The 25896-nt window shown below is 43.0% G+C and overlaps 1 protein-coding gene across 2 annotated transcripts in view; it reads left to right on the top strand.

Moving 5' to 3' along the window:
* The window catches only part of cgnl1 (cingulin-like 1), a 191908-nt gene that overhangs the window by 46819 nt on the left and 119193 nt on the right, over positions 1-25896 (top strand). For both annotated transcript variants that reach the window (XM_072470717.1, XM_072470718.1), the window contains exons 2-3: positions 19758-21451; positions 24227-24306. In XM_072470717.1, coding sequence (XP_072326818.1) covers positions 19790-21451; positions 24227-24306 — 1742 coding nt within the window. In that variant the 5' untranslated portion in view covers positions 19758-19789. The remainder of the gene's footprint in view (positions 1-19757; positions 21452-24226; positions 24307-25896) is intronic.

Below are 25896 nucleotides of genomic sequence, written 5' to 3'. Positions count from 1 at the left end.
TTGAGGTTTGGGGGTTGGTGGGCGGATGGGATCGTTGTTATTATGGGGACTGACATATCTTGCTGATTATTATTTATTGTTGATGGATGTAAATGTGGGAGAAAATGTGAAAATGGAGGAGAATAAAAACAACTTAAAAAAAAAAAAAAAAATTTTTAATGCTAACATCGTGTAATATTTCTCGGCCACAAAAAGCTTTGACTAAAAATATAGACCCACATGGATTAATGAGCACCATTCCAATGGAGAGTAAGTTCATTGCCGATAAATGGTTTGTATCTACACAATAAAAATGGAATTTGGGAAGATGATGACATTGAAAGTTGCTGTGTATGTGTTTAAGCTGCTTTGCGGGGAAATTAATCTAAAACACATTTATTTTGAGCTACAGGATATTATCAAGCAAATGAGTGCCCTTTTCCCTTGGCAGCAAATCCTAAGTAATTAAAAAGCAACGCTGTCAGATTTTAAATAAGAGTGACTATCGTGAGGAATTGATTTAAAAAAAAAAAAGAAAACTCTCTTCAGAGACCGTTGTTTTACTCATTTTCAGTGCGGGCATGTGTAAGCTCAAACTGTGCTCCATGCATGTTTATTAAATGCTTTTACTGTTAAAACAATGGCGCAAAGCAATCTGGAAAATAAACACACAGGTGTTGTGCCCCTGTGCTGTTGATTCTCTTCCTCTGTCCATTGTTGCCACTCGAGACAAACAAGGCATTTGTCACGCAGTTCACTCACTGGCTGCTCGTCAAAGCAGAAACCAGTCTGTCATGCCTGGGCATGAATAATCTGGCCCCCGATTAATTTATTTTTCTTTGGAGACCAGTCTCTCCTGCCCAGGTGACCGCCGTAGTTTGTACACTTTTATTCTGAAGACAACCCACATTGAGCCAAGCGGTGCTCAAAATTTGTAATTTCAAAAATGTAATTTAAACTCTCTGGCTTCCCTAAACTTCTGGTTAGTTCGTCAGTGTGAACTTCGTCGCGCCTCAGTGATCCAGAGCACAATAGCATTTGGCATTAACCATTGGCCAGCTCCTATTGGCACATAAGTGGAGCTAGATTTGTGGATACAAAGTACCGTCTTTACATTGAGGATACCCTCCATCATGTTGTGTGGCACTATCACCGTGCTAAATGGCATAGACTTTGAACAGATCTAGCATCTCAAGACTGGGCATCCAAGAGGCGCTTGTGGGCCATCAGCAGTAGAATTGCATTCGACTATAATCTGTAGTCTCATGACCCCGCGAATCCCCCATTCTACCATTACTACCAAGCCAGGGGATCAACCCTGGTTCAATGAAGAGTGCAGGAGGGATGCTAGGAGCAACATCAGGCGTACCTAAAAATGAGGTGTCAACCTGGTAAAGCTACAACACAGGACTGCTTGTGTGCCAAACATTATATGCAGCAAGTAATAGACAGAGCTAAGCAGGTCCACAGCCAGTAGATCAGATCTAGCTCTGCAGTCCTGCCACATCCAGCCGTAAACAACTCATTGGCTCCACAAATATCCCATCCTCAATAATGGAGGAGCCTGGCATATCTGCAAAAGATAAGGCTGAAGCATTCACACCAATCTCCAGCCAGATGTGCTGAGTGGATGATCCATCTTGTCCTCCTTCGGAGGTCCCTAGCATCAAAAACATCAGTCTTCTGTCAATTTGATTCGCTTCACATGATATTACGAAATGGCTGAAGACACTCAAGATTGCAAAGGCTATGGGCCCTAGCAATAATCCTGAAGGTTTGTGCTTCAGAACTTGTCGTGCCGCTAGCCACCAAGCTGTTCCAGTACAGCTACAATGCTGGCATCTGCCTGACAATGTGGAAAATTGTCCTGGTGTGTCCTGTACACAAGAAACAGGACGAATCAATCCGGCCACTTACCATCCTAACAATCTACTCTCAACCATCAGTAAAGTGATGGAAGGGGTGATCAACACTAAGGTCAAGCAGTATTTACTCAGCAATACCCTGCTCACTGACAGCTCCAACAACACTCAAGAAGCTCAACACCACCAGGACAAAGCAGCCCACTTGCATGCTGCCCATTCCACAAACATTCAATCTCTCCACTACTGATGAACAGTGGCAGCCATGTGTACCATCTACAAGATGCACTGCAGGAACTCACCAGAGTTCCTCGGGTAAATCTTCCAAACCCACAACCACTCCCACCTAGAAGGACAAGAGCAGCAGATAACTAGGAACACCATCACCTGGAAGTTCCCCTCCACGTCACTCCCCACCCTGACTTGGAAATATATCCTTCACTGTCCTTCACTGTCGTTGGGTCAAAATCCTGGAATTCAGGGCAGCACGGTGGCACAATGGGTTAGCCCTGCTGCCTCACGGCGCCGAGGTCCCAGGTTCGATCCCAGCTCTGGGTCCGTGTGGAGTTTGCACATTCTCCCCATGTTTGTATGGGTTTCGGCTCCACAACCCAAAAAGATGTGCATACTAGGTGGATTGGCCATGCTAAATTGCCCCTTAATTGGAAAAAATTAATTGGGTACTCTAAAAAATGTTTTTTAAATCCTGCAATTCTCTCCCTAACAGCACAGTGAGTCCACCTACACCTTGGGGATTGCAGCAGTTCAAGAAGGCAGCTCACCGCCACCTTCTGAAGGGCAACTAGGGATGGGCAATAAATGCTGGCGTAACCAGCGATGCCCGCATCCCGTAAATGAATAAAATAAAGAGAATAAAGCAGCACAGTAAAATGGACCCCATGGGTCCTCTTCAAATAAAGCACTCTGGAGTAACTTCAAGACAGTAATCTAATCTGTTTAAATAACCAGGCATTTATGAATGCAACTTTGTTGTACAGTTTCTCAGATGTTGAATTGCTTGATGAAGATTATCGGTCTTGTGGTCACTTCCACATTTGTTGGGGAAGGTGAATTTTCTTTTGAAGCAAATGAAGCTTTTTTGAGAGATAATGCTTTTTATCGCCAGTGTCGGCACATAGCAATAAATCAAATCTAGCACAGGATATTTGCAGAGTGAAAGCTGTTTTACCTGTCTTCCAGGTGCCGGAATGTGACGACTAGGGGCTTTTCACAGTAACTTCATTGCAGTTAATGTAAGCCTACTTGTGACAATAAAGATTGTTAAACAAAAATGGTCGAAGTACACTGCCCAGAAGGGGATTAGTTTGGCTCATTTTGCCTGAGCTAACGTCTCTGAAAGAGCTGCACATTAGTCCCATTTCACGCCTCCCTCCCCACAGCCCTGCAATCCTTTCCCTTTAAGTTTTTATCTGATTCTCTTTTGGAAGTTGCTATTGTGTTTTCAAGTCAAATGTACTGCGCCAAGGGAATTTTTCAGTTGTATCTGTAGCCACCTAAAGTGGCCAACTCCCGATTTAAAATGGCAAACGGCAAAGGCTGATGGGAAAGCCAGACAACAAGACAAAAACCAGCAGCTGCAGGTTGGCTATGTATTTACCTCTGGAAAGGCGAGATAATATCGATACCGGCAACCATCAGCATAACAAAACAACAGCCATCTGCATACTAATGAGCAATCCCCGGGAACAATGAGCAACATTTAGACACACAAAGCAAAACCAGACTCTTCGGCGCCAGCAGGAGCCTACACAAAGGAGGTGAACGAGCACCTCAAGACCGCCCATCGATTAGGGAACCGCTCCAGCATTGGAGAAATCGAACCAAGCGATTGGGACAAAGTCCAATCACTTGGGACCAGGTACAGGGTCCGCCCTGAAAGGCGGGAAGCCCCTGGGGACTATAAGAATTGAGCCCCAAGTTCAAATCGCTCTCTTCTTCTCCACCTCTTCGCTCTCTTCACGCTCTTCTTCCTGCCCGGGTCACCCAGCAACAACGAACCAACATTGACCGTGACCGGAGCAGTGAAGATCGAAATCGTAAGTCTTAATTCAATGCTCGCTACGAGATAGGCGCTCCTAGCTACCAATCTGTACCAACTTTGAATCCCGCAGACTCAGGACCCGAACGAAAGGCCATTTGTTCCCCTGACCTGGTGGGCCAGTCCAAAGTTAAGTATAGGCCTGTTAGTTGTCGAAGTAGCTTAGACGTAGAATTTGTGCATGAGTAGCGATTACTGTGTATAATAAATGTGCTTTGATTTAAATCTTACTAATAGGTGTATTTGATTATTGATCATTACTCGGACTTGAACCTCGGGACGGTATCATAAAGATACCTGGCGACTCGAGAGCAAAGGTAATAAAACGGAGCAATTGAACTAAGGAGAAAATTAGCAACATGTCAACAATATCAAGTCCAAACTCTTTGTGGATTTCTCCAGTCTCCCCTTGAAAATAAGTCTTGTGTCTTCAACATTTGCATCCCTTTAAGATTTTCATAAACAGACCCAACATTCTTTGAATCAAAGTTATGCTCTGCACTCCATTGGACAAACGTTGTATTTTCTTGCTTTCAAAGTCGAGTGTTTTCATTGTCTGCATTTTGGAGTTATTGGCAAACCTTTGCTAGTTTCCTAGATTGGTGTGCCAGCCAAGATGCCTAGCACCTGATTTATTACTGCTTCTATTTCTGAGGTAAAGAAACATCCACCAACATAGTAGAGGTGCAGCGTGGTACATTATTAAGTCACAAAGGCCGGGAAGTAGCCAGGCCTAGTTCTTGAGTGAGTTGATCCCGGCCAGATTAACACATGACAAGCCTCAACATTCTTGGAGAGAGATCAGGAAAATGCCCCATGATTTCCATTCCTGATCCTTGCTGGCAATATAGATGTGCAAACAATGAGTGAAAATTAATTCCTTTAAAAAAATAAATTTAGAGTACCCAATTCTCTTTTTTTCAACTAAGGGGCAATTTAGTGTGGCCAATCCACCTACCCTGCACATCTTTGGGTTTTGGGGATGAGACCCATGCAGACATGGGGAGAATGTGCAAACTCCACACTGACAGTGGAGTGAAAATGAATTCCAACTTGGTTATGATGGGTATGCAGTCAAATAACCCATGCAAGGCCTATGTCTAGCTGCTTGCATGGAGGATTTTGATTTGATGTGATTTATTATTGTCACATGTATTAGTATACAGTGAAAAGTATTGTTTCTTGCATGCTGCACAAACAATGCATGCCGTACATAGGGAAGGAAGGAGAGACTGCAGAATGTAATATTACAGTTATAGCAAGTTGTCGAGAAAGGATTAACTTAATACGAGGTAGGTCCATTGAAATGTCTGGTGGCAGCAGGGAGGAAGCTGTTCTTGAGTCGGTTGGTATGTGACCTCAAACTTTGGTATCTTTTTCCTGACTGAAGAAGGTGGAAGAGAGTATGGCAGGGGTGCGTGGGGTCCTTAATTATGCTGGCTGCCTTACCGAGGCAGCGGGAATTATAGATAGAGTCAAAGGATGGGAGACTGGTTTGCGTGATGGATTGAGCTACATTCACAACCTTTTGTAGTTTCCTGCCGTCTTGGGCAGAGCAGGATCCATACCAAGCTGTGATACAACCAGAAAGAATGCTTTCTATGGTGCATCTGTAGAAGTTGGTGAGAGTCGTAGCTGACATGCCAAATTTCTTTAGTCTTGAATGAAATGAAATGAAAATCACTTATTGTCACAAGTAGGCTTCAAATGAAGTTACTGTGAAAAGCCCCTAGTCGCCACATTCCAGCGCCTGTTCAGGGAGGCTGTTACGGGAATCGAACCGTGCTGCTGGCCTGCCTTGGTCTGCTTTCAAAGCCAGCGATTTAGCCCAGTGCTAGAAGTAGAGTCGTTGGTGGGCTTTCTTAACTATAATGTCGGCATGGGGGGACCAGGACAGGTTGTTGGTGATCTGTACACCTAAAAACTTGAAGCTCTCGCCCCTTTCTACTTCGTTTCCATTGATGTAGACAAGGGCATGTTCTCCACTACGCTTCCTGAAGTCGACAATCTCCTTCGTTTTGTTGACATTGAGGGAATGATTATTGTCGTCGCATCAGTTCACCAGATTCTCGATCTCATTCCTGTACTCTGTCTACTCATTGTTTGTATCCGACCCACTACGGTGGTGTCATCAGCAAATTTGAAAATCGAGTTGGAGGGGAATTTGGCCACAACAGTCATAGGTGTATAAGGAGTATATTAGGGGGCTGAGGACACAGCGTGGTGGGGCACCGGTGTTGAGGATGATCGTGGAGGAAGTGTTGTTGCCTATCCTTGCTGATTGTGGCCTATGGGTTAGAAAGTTCAGGATCCAGTGGCAGAGGGAGGAGCCGAGGCCAAGGCCACGGAGTTTGGAGATGAGTTTCGTAGGATGATGGTGTTGAAGGCTGAGCTGATAAATAGGAGTCTGACATAGGTGTCTTTCTTATCCAAGTGTTCCAGGGTAGAGTGCAGGGCCATGGAGATGGCGTCTGCTGTGGACCTGTTGCAGTGGTAGGCAAACTATAGTGGATCAAGGCAATCCGGGAGGTTGGAGTTGATTCGTGCCATGACTAACCTTTCGAAGCACTTCATGATGATGGATGTCAGAGCCACTGGACAATATCGTTAAGACACTGCTACTTGGCTTTCTTTTGGTACAGGGATGAAGGTCGTCTTTTTGAAGCAGATAGGGACCTCAGATTGTTGTAAAGCGAAGTTGAAGATGTCTGCGAATACCCCCGCCAGCTGATCTGCGCAAGACCTGAGTGCTCGTCCGGGTACCCCGTCCGGGCCAGTGGCTTTCCGTGGGTTGACCTTCTGATGATGGTGATCTGAGATACAAGTTCATCCGAGGCTTCTGGGGTGGAGCACTTCCAAGTATGACCAAATTCCAAGGATGACTACTTGGAAATTATTGCATAGTCACTGTCGCCCGTAGAGCTGTATCTCAACATATTTAGCCAATTTTAAGTTAGCAGGGTTGTCGTAATCAAGTTAACTTTAACCTAATCCTAAAATCCAGTTGCCAATTGTCTTCTTTCCCTTTCTCTTAAAGACGCTGACTCCCTGCTCTAGGGTGTTGTTCTCCAAGTTTTACACACTTCGCAATTATGTCAAGTATCAGTGGACATTTTACAGGGAGATTACGTTCAGCTTGATCCAGTCTTTAGCCAAGGTGCAGTTGTAGTAGAAGTTGCTGGATTATAATCAGGAGATGGGCTCCCTTTTGTTCCCTCGCCCAGTGGCAATAAGCCACTGCCCAAAGACTGGTTATCTCAGTACAGACTGAGGTTAAAACCAGGATTGGTTTCCACGTATTCCTCAGCTAGTCACTGGACAAACTTACTGAACTGTCAGGGGAGAAAAATTCCTGGCTGATATTTTTGGTTATCCGTTCCAACACTCGTGGTCAAGATGGGTATCCACTGTCAGTGCCCTGTAAATATGTCTGCTCCATTTACACACACTCTATATTGGGATGTTAATGTACAGTATATTCACATGCAGTGTATAAATTTGTAGAACCAAAGCTTTCAGATCTTTGAATTTCCATGTTCACATCTTTTTAAAGAATTCTTTTGTAGAAACGACTTGTGATATTTGTACATTAGTTACTTGGTGTCTGTTGTGAGTTTTTATGCTGACAGTAAGGGAATGCCTGTAGCACATTGGTTGATTGTTTCCATGCTGTAATCGTGGGGAAGGCTCTTTGGAACTGAAATTTCTTTATTTATTCATTTATGGGATACGGGCGTCGCTGACTGGCCAGCACTTATTGCCCATCTCTAATGGCCCTTTGGCCATTTCAGAGGGCACTTAAGACTGCATTGACTCAAACACATGCTGCAACCGTCATCAAAAAGAATTGGTCAAAGATCCCAAGGTTTTGGAATGTATTATCTCCAGGACCATTTTAAGTATTGCAAAGTAAAACCTTGCACTGCCAACTAGTGGTTTCATTCCTTTGCTTCAGGAGAATGATCAATTATTGGGGAGACAGTGGTGTAACGGTATTGTCGCTGGTCTAGTAATCCAGAGGACCCAGGGCTCTGGGGACTCGGGTTCAAATCCCACCACAGCAGATGACGAAATTCTAATTCAATACAAATCTGGAATTAAATGTCTAATGATGGCCATGAAACCATTGTCGATCGTTGTAACAAAAACATCTGGTTCACTAATGTCCTTTAGGGAAGGAAATCTGCTGTCCTTACCTGATCTGGCCTACATATGACTCCAGGACCACAGCAATGTGGTTGACTCTTAACCTCCCCTTCAAGGGCAATTGGGGATGGTCCAGTTGTGACGCCCACATCCCATGAACAAATACAATTGTTAATTGAACATAAATGTAACTTTGTTTAATCTTTACTGTTGCCTCTGGGACAAAGGGATATTCTGTCTTGTTGAAAAGAATCAAAGAAAAATTATTCTGAAGCATTCTCTTTCTGCTTGAAAATACAAAGCTGTGTGGTTCAATAACTCCCATGATATTAGCAAACTATATTTTGGACTATTTTTATAAGTTTAATCTTGTGAACAACATGCTTAATTTTGGGAGTTAAATAACTTTCATTGTATTGAGGGGGACAGTGGCATAGTGGTAATGTCACTGGACTTGTACTGCAGAGGCCCAAGCTAATGCTCCGGAAAAACCGGGCTCAAATCCCACCATGGTGGCTGATGGAGTTCAAATTCAATCAAGAAATCCAAGATTGAAAACTAGTCTCTGTAACGGTGACCGTGAAACTATTACTGATTGTTGTAAAAACCCACCTGGTTCACTAATGCCCACTAGGGGAGGAAATCGGCTGTCCTTACCCGGTCTGGTCTACATGTGACTTCAGATCCACAGCGATGTGGCTGACTCTTAACCCCTGTCTGAAATGACAACAGACTCCGTTCAAGGGCGATTAGGGATGAATGGGCCTCGCCAACGACACCCGCATTCCACAAATGAATAAAGAAAAATAAATTGACTTTTTAGTTTCACCTTGACAGAAGAAATATTTCCCAAATATCCTGCCTTGATCCAATGGACATTATTTTACATTATTTACATAATTTTAAAAAGAAATTGCAAGAAAATTTGGGTCACTGGGAAAATGAGGGATATTAATCAACCAGTACAGTTTTAGACAGTTCACGAACCTGATATATGTCCTGCCTTTCTACTGTCTCTGCATAAAAACAGGATGCTTCTGCTGTGGACATTGTTTCTTGGGCCTTTGAGCTTGTTTGAAGCAAGATTTCTCAGACTTGTATTAAATAACATTATGCAATATCCTGTCCCCAGAGGAAATGCTGTTGGCCTCCTGAAAGGTTTGATTTTGTTGAAGTATCTTATTTGCCAAATGGCTTGATATCTGCTTTATTTAAACTTTGTTAAATTATAGTAAAGCATTTAAGATAGTGAAGAAACTTTGCAAATCTCAGAAATATCAGCTGTGGTTCAGTGTAACGCTTTTTGACTCTGAGTCAAGATTGAGAGTACAAATCCTGTACCAGAGAGTTGGGCGGCATGGTGGCACAGTGGTTAGCACTGTTGCTTCACAGCGCCAGGGACCTGGGTTCAATTCCCGGCTTGGGCCACTGTTTGTGTGGAGTCTGCACGTTCTCCCTGTGTCTGCGTGGATTTCCTCCAGGTGCTCCGGCTTCCTCCCACAAGTCCCGAAAGACGTGCTTGTTAGGTGAATTGGACATTCTGAATTCACCCTCACTGTACCCGAACAGGCGTCGGAGTGTGGCGACTAGAAGATTTTCACAGTAACTTCATTGCAGTGTTTTTAAAATTTATTTTTTTGTTTAAATAAATTTAAAATACCCAATTATTTTTTTCCCCCAATTAAGGGGCAATTTAACGTTGCAAATCCACCTAATCTGCACATCTTTGGATTGTGGGGGTGAAACCCACGCAGACACGGGGAGAATGTGCAAACTCCACACGGACAGTGACCCAGGGTCGGGAATTGAACCTGGGTCCTCAGCGCCGTGGGCAGCAGTGCTAACACGACGCCACGTGCCGCCCGAATGACTATAAAGCCAACTTTGGGAAGTCCTGAAGTTGTGGGGCCACGTTCAGGTTCAGGAAATATTGAAAAGGGTGATTTGCACATACAAATACGGGTCAGGAGTAAGCCACTCATCCCCTTGAACCTCCGGCATTTAATAAGAACAGGGTTGATCTGATTTTAACCACAACCCCACATTCCCCCTAACCTTTCACCCCTCCCCCTTTTCAATCAAGAATCTATCTAGCCTTGAAAATATTCAAGCATTCTGCTTCCACTGCCTTTTTGAGGAAGAGAGTTCCGTGACCTTCAGAGAAGAAAATTCTGCTCATCTCCGTCTTAAATGAGTGATCCCTTATTTTTAAACAGTGACCCCTTGTTCTGAATTCTTCAAAAAGAAGAAACATCTTCTCCACATCCACCCTGTAAGTAGCCCTCAGGATCATAGATATCTTAGTATCCCTACAGTGCAGAAGGAGGCCATTCGGCCCATAGAGTCTGCACCAACCTTCTGAGAGAACACCCAACCCAGGCCCACTAACCCACACTATCGCCGTAACCGCACTAGGACACCCAGATCCCTTAGCACCTCAGAGCTCTGCAATCTCTGACCGTTTAGTAATACATTCTTTTATTCTTTCTGCTAAAATGGACAATTTCACACTTGCCCACATTATACTCCATTTGCCAGATTTTTGCTTATTCACCTAACCTATCGATGTCCATTTGTAGTCTCCTTACGTCCTCTTCACAATTTACTTTACTACCTATCTTTGTGTTGTCAGCAAATTTAACAACCATACCTTCAGTCCCATCGTCCAGGTTATTTCAATAAATTGTAAAAAGTTGAGGGTATACCACTGATCCCTGTGGCACAGCACTTGTCCTGTCCTGCCAACCCAAAAAATGCCTATTCATCACTATCTCTGTTTCGGTATTTTATATAAATTTAGAGTACCCAATTACTTTTTTTTTCCCAATTAAGGGGCAATTTAGTGTGGCCAATCCACCTAAGCTGCACATCTTTGGGTTGTAGTTGTGGGGGTGATGATGTGCCATCAATCAACACAAGACGAGTAGTGAACGAAACTGAGGCTTTAATAAGCTAAACAGAAAGCCTCCTGGCCTCTTGATCCCGAACTGGGACAGGGCCGGAGGTCGGCCACCTTTATACCGAGCCCGAGGGGAGGCGGAGCCATCAGACAGTGGTTTACCGCAATACATGTAATACGGTAACAGTTTACCACAATACATATGACATAACTAACAGTGGTTTACCACAGGTGAGACTCATGCAGACACAGCGAGAATGTGCCCTACATCTGTTCCTTGTTAGCTAGCAAATCTTCAGTCCATGCCAATATGTTATCCCCTACACCATGAGCTTTTATTTTCTGCAGTAACCTTTAATATGGCACCTTATCCAATGCCTTCTGGAAATCTGAGTACAGTACATCCACCGGTTCCCCTTTATCCACAGCACATGTGACTCCTTTAAAGAACTGAAATAAATTGGTTGTTGGTTAAACATAAGTTCCCTTTCACAAAACCATGTTGACTCTGCCTGATTGCTTTGAATTTTCCCAAGTGTCCTGCTATAACATCTTTAGTAATGGCTTCTTACATTTTCCTTATGACAGATGTTAGGCTAACTGCCCTGTAGAATCCTGCTTACTGTCTTCCTCCATTTTTGAATAATCTAATGGGATCTTCCTTGAATGTAAGGAGTTTTGGAAAATTAAAACCAATGCATCAGCTATCTCATTATTCACTTTTTTCAGGACCTTAGGGTGCAGTCCATCCAATTTGCTCCAAACCACTTGGAAGTAGAACCAATTCCTACTTCCCTCAGGATTGTAATTTTCCTGAGTAGTTCGCTCCTCTCCATTTCATGATTTATAGCTGTTTCTGGGATGTTACTTATGTCCACTATAGTGAAGACTGATGCAAAATATCTATTTAAATTCAGCCATAGCCCCAGACGCACTTTCTCCAGGACAAACGCTTATTGTTAAGTGAATTTATTGAACATAAGCTATTGTAAAAGTGCTGGCTAGACCATATGTGGAGTATTGAATAGAGTCCTGGGCACCATACCTTTGGATGTATTAACCTTGGTAAGAGTTTTATTTTCATGTTTCACTGGCTAGGCCAGCATTTATTGTCCAACCAATATTGCCCTTGAGAAGGTGATATAGCACAGATTCACCAGAATGTAACCTGGGCAGCAAGGGTTACATTTATGAAAAGAGATTACTTAAATGGATTTCTGGAATGTAGGAGTTGAGAGGTGTTTTGAGTGAGGTGTTTAGGATTTTGCAAGGAATTGAAGGTCTAGATATAATTATGTAGTATTTACAGCATAGCAAGTTTCATGTGCGCTGCCTTCCACATGTCTTCCTCTAACGTCATCAGCAGTAACTTCTAATCCTTTCTCAAGTATTGCTGAAAAAGAGACATGCTGTTGAAGCTTTTCATCTTGCACTCATCAGAACAAATGCAAGAACACAAAATTTCGAAGGAAACCGTTTATACTGCATAAGAAAAGGTACTGATTGATTGGCAAGTCAACTCTGGTTGAAGTGTTGCCATGGAGACTGCACTCACTTGGGAACAACTGTCCCCAATGCTTTTGTTTAATTCAAAGCGAGGCGCAGTGACTGGATATGTTCTTTCTACTTTCAGAGGACTGACCGTACATGACCAACCCATGCTTGCAAAATTGAACGCATAAAGCCTACTGTGAGATGTGGTTCCATGATTGGATAACATTTGCTGAGCAATTCCGAGAATGCTAAGAATTATGCTAACACCAATTTAAGATTATCAATTGGGTTTACAGTGTGCTTATGCTTGCTAGAAGCTACATATATTAATAGGCTAGGCCCTGTCCTCTTCAAGCAGGAGGAACATGGGCAGGGATTGTGCATTTTTTTGAATTAAACAAAAGCATGGGGGATGATAGTTCCCTGGTGCATTTCCCATGGCAGCGCCTCAACCAATCAGACTCAACTTACGAACCAATCAGACTCAACTTACGAACCAATCGGTACCCTTTTTGCATGTGGTATATATTGTTGATCCCTTTGAAATTTGGGTATTCTTGCATCTGTCCGAATGAGTGCACGGTGAAAAGCTTCACCAGCATGTCTCTTTTTCAGCAATAATCCTTGCTCCATCATATGTTTATGCAGCTTTCCCTTAAATGCATTTAAGCTAGTCACCTCAGCTAGTCTCTGTGGAAGCATGTTGCACTTTTGAACCACTCTCTAGCTAAAGAAGTTTCTCCTGATTTATCAATTACTGTCTTATTTTATGGTCTCGTTCTAGTCTCCCCTGCAAGTGGGGAGCATCTTTTCTATGTCTCCCCTATAAAAACCCTTTCATAATTTTAGAAATCTCCACCTAATCACCCTCACAGTCTTGCTTTCCCTAGGGAGAAGAGCTGCAGCCGGTTAAATCGTTTCTGATCGGTCTAAATCTCAGTTTGTTATCATTCTAGTAAATCTTTTTTGAACCTTCCCTCCTGCATCTATATATCTTTTAAAATTTGGAGACTAGAAATGGTCACCGTGTGATCGAGTGAAGGTACAATTCCAGTTTAATTTAACTTTTCAATTCTATCTCTCTAGCTATGAACCCCAATTTTTCTTTATAGCTTTATTAACATGTATTGCTACTTTTAGTGTCTTGTGAACGTGTACCCCTAGATCTTCTGTTCCTATACCCCATTTAGACATTTGTTTTCCAAGGGACATTTATCTTCCTCATTCTGCCTATCACACTTAATACCCTGCCGATTCCTGCTGCCCAGAATGACACATTTAGATTAGCCATTTAGACAAGGTAATGGAGGGTTTGTTTGGAAAACTGTCCAGCAAGAGTCATAATGAAATGAAATGAAATGAAAATCGCTTATTGTCACAAGTAGGCTTCAAATGAAGTTACTGTGAAAAGCCCCTAGTCGCCACATTCCGGCGCCTGTTCGGGGAGGCTGGTACAGGAATTGAACCGTGTTGCTGGCCTGCCTTGGTCTGCTTTCAAAGCCAGCGATTTAGCCCTGTGCGAAACAGCCCCTAATTTTAGGAGGGGAAGAAAATGTACCCCATTCCATTTTATGATCTGTTTGTATTTCCTTGCATTGATTCTCATCGAACTAATTCAGGTGAAAGCATGCATTTTCTCTGAACATATTTAACCAGTTTATTTTGCTTCCTCTTTATCTTTATTGTCGTTATTACATGTCAGAATACCCTGATGTATTTGTCTATAGTGATCTGTTCCCATTCTAATCAGGTTGCGGGTCACGCTCTGTTAAAGATTAGCAGATGAATGTGCGTTTTCTATTAACAATGTTTGGTTACTGACAGACAGAACGGTGCTAGTTCTTTACTGGGAGGTGGGTAGATGGATGCTGACAGTGTCGAAATCAGTAAACAAACCTATTCTCAAGTGTTGTGAATGTACAGCAACCAGTATTCAACAACATAATTGTTTGGTAACTAAATACGGATGCAAGGAAAATATGAGTAGCCTTCCAGATGAAAGAGAGCCATTCTGTTGTGAATTTGACATGGTTTTGAGCAGTGATCAGCATCTTTCCTCTTCTGGATCCTGATTGTTGTGTTTCATTGATAACAAAGGTTCGGTAAACGATGAACAGTAAAAATATTATGAGCATCCAATGTACGTAGCCATGTGCTTTAAATCCTCCAACAATGTGGAGCAGCACGGTAGCACAGTGGTTAGCACAGTTGCTTCGCAGCTCCAGGGTCCCAGGTTCGATTCCCGGCTTGGGTCACTGCCTGTGGCCTGCACGTTCTCCCCGTGTGTGTGTGGGTTTCCTCCGGTTGCTCCGGTTTCCTCCCACAGTCCAAAGATGTGCAGGTTAGGTGGATTGGCCATGCTAAATTGCCCTTAAGTGTGCAAAAAGGTTAGGTGGGATTATTGGGTTACGGGGATAGGGTGGAGGCATGGGCTTAAGTGGGGTGCCCTTTCCAAGGGCCGGTGCAGACTCGATGGGCTGAATGGCCTCCTTCTGCACTGTGAATTCTATGAAATGGTAATTGAGTTTTGACTTTAAAATATATATTATGGAAAGGAAGGGAGGCAGTCGTTGAGGTTAAATGGAACTATAGTGGATGGGAAATTATATCGGGGTCAGGATGGCTATAAGCAACAGATTATGGCAGAAAGTCATGGCGATGATAATAGGTTGGTTTCTATTTTGACAATCTTTTCCTTACAGAATTCCTTACTTTTTAAAGTGTTTTATCTTTTAGTCACAGGAGTCTGGTGCCCTGGAGCCAGTGCTTGGAGCTAAATTGGTTTTCTGTATCCCATTGACAGATTCATACCTCCAGGTGTAACTGCGTCTGTTGACTGAAGGTTTGAAAAATCAATTTAACTGCATAAATAGTGAAAGCTGTCGCACTGACATAGACACCCCACTACAGAATCCGAATTAAGAGAACATGCAAAAGCATCTTTGGTGTATAAATTGTTAGCTTTTTTTGAAATGAAATGAAAGTATTACCACAAGCTGTTTCAACTCTCCTTGGACTAAAGTTGTATGAAGATCTTCGATTCTATTGACATAACACAGTAATGCAACAATTTGCTCCTAAATTTTGAACAGAATGATTTGAGTTAAATGTGGTCCGACATGATTTGCACAAAGGGTTGCACCCTGCCTGGTGAATACCGGATAATCTTACACATTCCTTGAAAGTGCTGATGGTTTTCCTGAAGCTCGTCTGAGATTCAGGAGTTCTTGTTTTCGGCTGTGATAATTTCAAAGAATTTATGGTGGATGTTTAAGGAGCAGCACAAATTCAAATTGTTTTGTCACATGCGTGGAAGCTTTAAGATGGTCATCCCTGGTTGGAATACAAAACTTACCATATATAACCCACAACTTTCAGTTTCTGTTGTTAATTCTATTGAACCTTTCTTCAAGTTGGCAACTTAAGAACCTGTGAAGTTCAAAAAACAGACAAAGGCTTGAAAAATTATGTAGTAACTCATCATTGAGTGCGTCCAAGTCTTGGCCTGTGCTTATTTAGTGCTGAGAAAATGGTGCAGAGAATTTCTCTTTCCAAACCTTAAGGGCTTCAGAATTGAAATAGACTAAACTTAGCTGTGTATAACATTTTGAAGCCTTATTTTTGCACTTCCTTTGTCGCTGAAACCCCATTCCCAGTTGACATGTTTTTTTTTTGCAACATTTTGTCAATCACTATTTTCTGATTATAAATTCTTCCTTCCACATTAGTACTGGGACTGCTGGTATAAACTTGTCATAGTTCAATGCATTCTCTGGACAATGGCAGTAGAGCAATCCCTCAGTTTTGCATCTCCCAGCTCCTTGCATTGTACTGTCTAACAACTGTCATGTTTGCTGACTTGCCTAGTGTTTACTGATTTACCTAACCCCACCCCCCCCCCACAGACTCCCACTTCACCAGAACATCTGTTTCTGATTCCCCATGTACAATGCCACGGGAGGTCGACTGACAATAAACAGAAGTGCCTGAGTTGTTGACTTCAATGGATGGATTGTCACATCTGCAGGTTAGATGCCCTGACAGAATTGAGATCATTACAATTCTTTGACTGAGGGAGTGCCATATGGCCATTTCAGTATTAAGCCAGAAATACCATTGTCTTCTTGATCATTGTGAAGTTGGTGGTTTCGAAATTTGACCTAATTTCTGTTCACTTCACCTGAATTAGTTGCTTCAATGAGCTTGAATATTTGTCCTGAGAATGTAGTCCGAATGAATTACTGTATTGAAAGAAATACTCTAGTGATCCATTTATTTATTCAGTAGAAAATCTTGCCACTGCCCTTTTATTATTTTGCAGAGTTTCCTAATATGACATAAAATTAAGGTCCTGTAGTAAGTAAATTGGGCAGCATGGTGGCATCGTGGTTAGCACTGCTGCCTCACAGCGCCAGGGACCTGGGTTTGATTCTGACCTCAGGTGACTGGCTGTGTGGAGTTTACACATTCTCCCCGTGTCTGCGTGGGATTCCTCTGGGTGCTGTGGTTTCCCACCACAGTCCAAAGATGTGCAGGTTAGGTTGATTGGCCATGCTAAATTGTCCCTTGGTGTCCAAAGGTTAGGTGGCGTTCTGGGGAATAGAGTGGGACTGGGCCTAAGTAGGGTGCTCTTTCAGAGGGTTGGTGCAGACTTGGTGGGGCGAATGGTCTCCACCTGCACTGTAGAGATACTATGGTTCTATGAACTAACTACTCTTCTTGAGTTCTCTGCCCAAAGTCAGATCTGATCCACCACCCCCATGATCTCCGCCATGAACAGGGCAAGGAGGAAGGTCCTGAATCCACCCCAGTCAGAGTGGGAATTGAACCCCTTACTGTTGTCACCAATCGAGTCCACACAGGTCATCTTGTAAACTGAGCCAACTGTTACCACTTCCTGTCACCCACATAACAATTAGTGCTCTGTAGTCCAACCACGTTATGCTATCAATTTGGAGCAACATGAACCTTCTCCAGCTTTACCAGTGGCAAGACCAAGGTCATGTACTTGGCTGCGGCCAGATATTTCCATACTTTAGTCCCTAATTTCATCTTTCTTCCCAGCTCCATAGAATCCCTGCAGTGCCGAAGGAGGCCATTCAACCCATCGAGTCTGCACTGACCCTCTGAAAGAGCGCTCCACCCTATCCCCGTATCCCAATTACCTCATCTAACCTTTTGGACACTAAGTGGCAATTTAGCATGGCCAATCCACCTAACCTGCACGTTTTTGGACTGTGGGAGGAAACCGGAGAACCCGGAAGAAGCCCACGCGGACACGGGGAGAAGGTGCAAACTACACATAGACTTGACACTAAAGCATAGAATGGACAACCTCAGTATTTTGTTTGTCCCAAAACTGAGCTTAAGATCATACATCCAGTCAATAGTTAAGGACACTTGCCTTTGTTTTTGTTGCATAGACCATCTCTACTCCTCTCCACCTCATCACACCTGGAGTGCTGAAAATGTTACCTGAGCCTTTCTCGTCTCTAGTCCCAAATTTTCCAATTGTCTAACTTATCGACATGGCAATTGTTTCATCCAAAATTCCACCTACCACATCCTCTTTCCTTCTATGTTCTGCACAACCATTATCTGTATGTTTCAGATCTCCACTGACCTCTCACGATATTGATTCCAAAAGCCATGTCCTTGTTTCCAGATCCCTCCATTGTCCAACTCACCCTGTTTTGTAGTCCGTTTCAAACCCCTGCCCCTTCTTGCACCCTGCTGGCCAGGTGATAGCTCTGTACTTGGTTAATATATCTTATGTGTCGCTGCACTATATATCACTCGACAGAACATAAAACTGAGCTTCATGCGTGAAGTAAATTGTAGCTTTATTCAGTCAGTTTTCAGATGTCTCTTGATCAGGTCAGTTTGCTTGCAAATACAGAGTTTGTTGAAAGTTTGTTTTGTCCAAACAAATACAGATGACTGAGTTGAATTCAATACAAATTACAGTTCTTGATGATTTCTTCAAATTAAAATACACAATACAGAGAAGTTGGAAATAGACAAAATGACGGCTTTCAGAGCAAAGCACAGGAAATAGTTAAAGAAATAAAGTAAGATGATTCCGGAATGACTTGTTCAAAACCTGCACCTAGCTTTAAGGTAATTGCTATCGTTAATGTTCTGTCCCCTTTCTGTCTGTAATTGGGTCATAATAATTATAGTTCATTTAATTCGATTGAAATGTCTGTCCATCAAATTTTGATATGGTGTGACTGTGTTCCCACCAAACTTTATCCATTGTCATGAAAACTGGACTAGGACCGCTGCCCAGATTTACATACTAGCAAATGTGTCCTTCTGTCTGGAGTTTTAATCAGATCATTCTCATGCTATTCAGCAGCTTTCACTGTCTGTCTGTTTGAACTGTGTGACCTTAATAAACCATTTTAATTTTGAACCATTTTAATAAACCATTTTGATTCTGAACCATTTCTTCCTTTAAACTTATTATATATATATATATTAAAAGTTAGATTTCTATCACTGGGCCAGCATTTATTACCAACCCCTGAGGGCATTTAAGAGTCAAACACATTGCTGGTGGGTCTGGAGTCACATGTAGGCCAGACCAGGTGAGGATGACAGATTTCCTTCCCTAAAGGACATTAGTGAACCAGATGGGTTTTTACGACGATCAGTAATGTTTTCATGATCATCATTAGACTTTTAATTCCAGGTTTGTTTATTGAATTCAAATTCCATCATCTGCCATGGTGGGATTCAAACCCAGGTCTCCAGAGAATCACCCTGGATTACTAGTCCATAGACAGTACCACTACGCCACTGCCTCCCCTTTTATATATGCTGTATTTTCCTTTCTAACCTAATCCATCTGGTTATTGTTCCCCTTTCAAAAACACCCTAAAAACCTTATCTTTTAGACTAAACTTTTTTTTTTAAATTTTAGAGTACCCAATTCATTTTTTCCAATTAAGGGGCAATTTAGCGTGGCCAATCCATCTAGCCTGCACATCATTTTTGGTTGTGGGGGCGAAATCCACGCAAACACGGGGAGAATGTGCAAACTCCACACGGACAGTGACCCAGAGCTGGGATTGAACCTGGGACCTCGGCGCTGTGAGGCAGCAGAGCTAACCCACTGCGCCATCGTGCTGCCCTAGACTAAACCTAGTTAGCTTCCTTCACTCTACCTCCTCAAATTCAACCCTTTTTCTCCTTCTCCCTTCCATAAAAGAGCTGGGATGTGTTGCTGTGTACTTGAAAATTGTAATTTAATCGCTAAGTGCTCTTCTTTGTAGTTTACTAATCACTAATGAGATTATTTTCCAATTTGCAGTTGACCGGCCTGCGTATTGCGAGGTATTTTCGATGGAGCCGTACATTGGTGCTATTCAAGATAAACAAATGCAGCGAGATTATGGAATTCAGATCAGATTTATTCAAGATGCACAAGAGCAAGCGACCCGGGCACAAAAATCTCAGACTGCCCTTAACAAATCGGGGTCTTACGGAGTCAGCATTAGGGTGCAGGGAATTGATGGGCAGCCATATGTAGTGCTGAACAGCAACCAGGAAGGACATCTGAAAATGTTTGAGCCTCCACCTGAAAATGGTTACTTTGATCAAACTTTGTCTCAGGATGGTTCTGGTCCCTTTGCAAGAGGACAGGGTAATAAGTTCTCCAATAATGGCCATTTCACCTATCCAGAGCACCTACACTACAATTCAATTAAGCCATCCCCTTATCCACAGCTGCCTATGCCAGCAGTAGAAACCTCGAAGATCGAGGTTGATAAAAAACACACAAAAGCAGGCAACTTACTAAATTTCCAAAAGCACCCTGAAATCCTGAAGCCGTATGACCCTGAGAAGAACCTCTTGAACTGCACCAGCCAACAAACTCCGACTGGTAGCAAGTTATCGGAGAGGAGCAGAGACAAGCCATTTCGCCATTTACCCAAGTCTGAATTTCCAGATAAGTTAGATACAAAACTGCCGAGTTCAATAAAATCCAGTGATGAGAAAGGTTATTTCAGTAAGTCCACAACCATGGAGGATCCCACAAGGAAAGCTGCTGGGTCTGCCAATAGAAAAATGGAGGCACTGAACACCAATCGAAGATGCCAAAACAACACCAGTACTGATTCAGAAGATTCTCGGAGAACACGGCCAGATTTGCTTCCTTTGCGTCGGCAAGATTCAACCGGAAGAGGTTTTGATGCTTCCAGATCACGAAGGTCGTCATCATCAACTCCAACATCAGCAGGTTCAGACAAGCTAAATCCTTCATACAAGCTGTGGTCAGATGATCCAGACGAGGAACTTTCTGCCGAAAATGTAAACCGCCACGAGAACAGGAGGTACATTCCCTTTTTTCCAGGCACTGGTCGTGATATTGACTCTGGCCCTATTCCTGGGGTGGATGAATTGATTGATAAATTCGATGGAAAAAATGGGCTGCCCCGGCGAGGTAGGTCTGCAAGGAGAAACCGGATTGATCCAGAAGATCGAAGGCGGTCCCGAAGTGCAGACAGTGCTTTTCCACTTCAATCGCAAGGTACTTCTGCTTGCCTCGACCAAAGCAGTAAAAAACTTGGAATATCAAACGAACATTTGTTGAGACCATCGCAGTTATGCCGTAAAAGTTCTGCCTCACAAAGTTTACGAAGCCCTGCGTCTAGTGATAATGTGCCTGCCAATTATGCTTCTACCACTGGTAGTCTTGGTAGGCATCAAACGCAACATACAGAAAGCCAGGGAAACCTGAGGTTTGGTTTTATGAAGAGTCCAGGTGGGACTGAAGTGAATGGTGGAGTGACTCATGAACAGAGTGAGAGAATCTTTGGTAAATCCTCCACACTCCCTCCAGGTACAAACAATAAAACTGAAGCCAAAAAGGAGGAGATAACTTCTGTTACGCAACTAAACACTAGTAAAACAACCCCTTTCCACCTTGGGATCAGCAAGAGTTCAGATTCCAAGCAGCGCAATGCTCACACAAGCCAAACTGCCTGTGATCACGATTTGCAGGTAAGCATTAGAGCTGTATCAAAAGTATATATTTTTTAAAAGGATGATTTAATTCCCAATTATTTTAAGAGTGATGTATTGGCAGATGCTGGGTGTCTGTCGAAGAGTCATTGGGAACTGGTGAGTTATTGCTTGGGGTAGCAAATGTCAGATACAGATTATAATGAATTTGCTGTTAAAGCTTTGGGAAAAAAACAACGTGGCACCTTAAATAATACTTTTTCTACAGAACGTGATGTATCTTTAAGCATTAATTTAGTATTTGACTCTGAGGACATTTAAGTAAATACTGTCCTGTTGTTGCTATAATTCGGGTTGAAGCATCTATCATAGATTCACAAAACAATATTAGATCTGAAATGTTCATGTGGTGACTGAATGTTCAAATAGCCTCCTCTTTTAAAAAATTAATTTCGAGTACCCAATTCTCTCTCTCCCCCCCCCCCCCCCCCCCCCCCCCCCCAATTAAGGGGCAATTTAGTGTGGCTAGTCCACCTACCCTGCACACCTTTTGGGTTGTGAGGGTGAGACCCACACATCCATGGGAAAATATGCAAACTCCAGACGGGGTCTGGATTGAACCAAGGTCCTCGGTGCCGTGAGGCAGCAGTGCTAACCACTGGGCCACCTTGCCGCCCCTACAAATAACCTCATTTTAAGGAATAAAATTAATTGATAATTAATGTACGAGCACTGCAGCTCAATAATTATGAATCCCCCCCCCCCAGTTTGTTGACTCCTGCCAACATTGCTAGGAGCCCAACATTGGACCCTATCAACACTACCTGTGTCATGCACCATGCTAATTTGCTGACATTCATAGGCAGCAGTGCACTGTAGCGTAGATTGGCCAAGAGATCCATTACCAGGCTAATTTGGTGTAAAGTTGCCGATATTGGTTGGTGGAGCATGCAAGATTGGTCTTGTAAGGTTCTAGTTTCTCATCCCGTGACTGCAGCTCTCCCATTTAAAGAGTTTGAAGTTATCCTCTGAAGCTCAACTGCTCACTTATTTTGTTACCATTTGATTGTCATTCCAATAGAGATTGTTGTTAGCGTTTCTCTCTCAAAGAAGGAGCCAAAGAAGAACAAACTTGGCAAGTCATTGATAGACTGGCCAAACTCCTTGTTACGCCACCAACTGTATCTAGTGTTAGATGGCAATGCCAGAAGAAAGGTAGATGGTCAGCCATCTCATGCAAAGGGACTTGCAGCAATATCCAGCATTGGGACAACATTGTCAGTAGCACTCAAGATATCACCTACTTCTTCCCATTCCCAGGCCACACTACAGGGCACCTACCATATCAGCTAATGTGCTTTGCACAGATGGGTGACTGCATCATTTAACAAATCCACCGTTTCTATCTTTTTCCCCATTGAATGGCAACAGCAATGTGACAGGCTGCCCAATTTTACCATTCTGGAGGATTTCCCAAAGAAAGTAACTGATGCTGTCCACATGGTGATCTGGCTCCCTGAGTAGAATCTTAGATCTGTGCGACCAGAATATGCCCTCCTACACATCTCCTCGTTGAACCAGGATTAGTCACCTGGCTTGATGGAGGAGTAAGGGATCTGCCAGGTCATGATGTTACCGATTGTAGTGACGTACAATTCTGCCATATCATCATTGATGCCCGGTTTCCGAACCTATGGTTCTGTTGTTAACCTATCCCTCCTAGCTCGGCGTCACATGGCATAATGGAGGGTGTCCTTATTGTAAAGGCAGGATTAGGTCCCACGAGTTCTGTACATTGGTCACTTATGCCAATATTGTCATGGACTGACATACCAGCAAAAGATGGATTGTTAAGATAGAGGTCAAGTAGGTTATTCTCACAACCTGAAACAAGCCTAGTCTGGGCAGCTACACCAATCGGGACTTGACAAACAGTTTTGGTAATACTGAGCCACTCGTGGTAATGAACATTTAGATTCCCCACTCACAGTATATTCTGCGCCTTCGCTATGTTCAATTCCTTCTCCACATGGTGTTCACCATGGAGCAGTTCTGGTTCATCAACAATGTGAAGCATCTTGCCACTTTCTCTGCCATCAGCTTTTCATTTCCAGATTTTAAAAAAAAATTTAATTCAAGTTCTTCAACTAATTAGTGGGACTAATTATCTGGATCATTTTTTTCAAGCCTCAGAAATACAGAGTTCCCAAACATGTGACCTCCTAGGTTTCCAATGACTTGGCTTCTGCAAAAGGTGAAAGTATTTTCATTGGCGGGAATTTCTGGACTTTTGATGAAACAAATGCGCTGCAGGAACTCACCAAGGCTCCTCAGGCAGCACCTTCCAAACCCATCACCACTGCCACCTAAAAGGACAAGGGCAGCAGATACCTGGAGACACCACCACCTGGATGTTCCTCTCCCAGCCACTCACCATCCTGACTTGGAAATATATTGCCGTTCCCTCACTGTCGCTGGGTCAAAATCCTGGAACTCCCTCCTTAACCTCACTGTGGGTGTACTTGCGCCACATGGACTACAGCGGTTTAAGGAGGCAGCTCAACACCACCTTCTTGAGGACAATTTGGGCTGCGAAACAAATGCTGGCCTAGCCAATGATGCCCACAACCCATGGGTCAGTAAAAAAATTCACTTGAATTGAAGCTGTAATTATGGTCTTGAAATAGCTGAAATTTCAGAGTGGGGATATTACTTAAAGGTTATTTAGATTATCAGCTGAATTTAAAATTAAAGTTCTGTGTTTTAATAGCGTGCCAACTTAATTACACTTTTAATTTTGTAAAACATTTTTAGGTAACTCCTGACCTTCTGAAAGACCAACAAATGAATGAGGAGACCGCAAAAGAGATCCTTTACAACTGTCTGAAAGTGGGGTTGGTATCCAAGGCAACGTAAATATTGGAATGCATATGTTGTCCAAGCTTGAAATTGATGTTCAAAACCTTATTAAATGTACATTTTTCCAAAATCATTCAAGCTTAAGAGAAATGGTTTTAGAAATAGAACTTGGTGGATGTTGACATCAAACATCCTCTGCTCATTTTCCCTCGGATCCAGGTTGTTATGTTGTGCAGTTGAATCTCTCAGTGCTTTGTGCTACGCATATAAAACAAACTGGGGGCTAAAGAAATATTTAACCGTTTGGAAACTCCTAATCACCGTAATAGATGCTGCTTTTGTTTGTGTGGAATTTTTACGATTTATTTGTGCATTGTATCTGTGAGCCTCCTGTGCTCCGGAATTATTCAATAACCCAGGAGCACTTATCTTACAATGGTCAGGGGAGATTCAGCTCACAGGTTGATTTAACTGTGAATGCTTAATGAGGGAGCAGAATTTTGTTTTGTATCCATGTAATCCAGGGTGAATTATTTAATTTGTTTACAGCTAAACTTATTGCATTTACACATTTTAGCCCAAAGGCTGTAGCTATATATTTAGTGGAGTAATGAAATGCACGAGTTTAAATTTCTGCAAAATGAACATCCGCAGTAATTCAGCTATTTTCTGCACTTATTAAAAAGTGATTTGTCCAATAATTTAAACTGAGCAGCCCCCCCCCCCCCCCCCCCCCCCTCCCCGAGTGCTCCACCCTACCCCTATTCAGTACCCAATTACCCCATCTAACCTTTTGGACACTAAGCGGCAATTTAGCATGGCCAATCCACCTAACCTGCACATCTTTGGACTGTGGGAGGAAACCGGAGGAAACTCGCGCAGACTCGGGGAGAACGTACAAACTCCACAAAGACAGTCATCTAAGGCTGGAATTGAACCCGGGTCCCTGGCGATGTGAGGCAGCAGTGCTAACCACTGTGACATCATGCCGCCCATTTCTCTCACCTTGGTTGCTCTTTTGAATATTTCCCTCATTTCAGCCTCATGTCCAAAGGTCACAGACTTTAAAAAAAAAAATTTAGATTATCCAATTCATTTTTTCCAATTAAGGACCAATTTAGCGTGGCCAATCCACTTAGCCTGCACATCTTTGGGTTGTGGGGGCGAAACCCATGCAAACACAGGGAGAATGTGCAAACTCCACACGGACAGTGACCCAGAGCCGGGATCAAACCTGGGACCTCAGCGCCGTGAGGCAGGAGTGCTACTCACTGCGCCACCGTGCTGCCCCCAAAGGACACAGACTTGAATGCACGTAGTGGACATTTGGCTCCATCATTCATCATCAGATCTGGCTGGACTACTCAAGGCACTATTAGGTCCTGCTGTGGTTGAGAACATCACAGACATTCTAACTATTAGAAGACTGCATGTGTGCTCACCTACTTAAGAAAGGGAAACCAGGGAATTATAGAGCAGTTAGCCTAACGTCCAGTTGGGAAATTACTAGAGTCTATAATTAAGGAGAGGGTGACTGAAGAACTTGCCGAGTTTTTAGTGGATTAGAGTGTGCCACCAAATATTTCTAAAGGGCAGGTGTAGCCCTGACAAACCTGATTTAAATT

This window comes from Scyliorhinus torazame, chromosome 12, assembly GCF_047496885.1.
Source record: "Scyliorhinus torazame isolate Kashiwa2021f chromosome 12, sScyTor2.1, whole genome shotgun sequence".
In the NCBI taxonomy this organism is placed as follows: Eukaryota; Metazoa; Chordata; class Chondrichthyes; order Carcharhiniformes; family Scyliorhinidae; genus Scyliorhinus; species Scyliorhinus torazame.
Note: the sequence above shows the minus strand (reverse complement) of the source record. Positions and strands in the feature narration are given on the sequence as shown.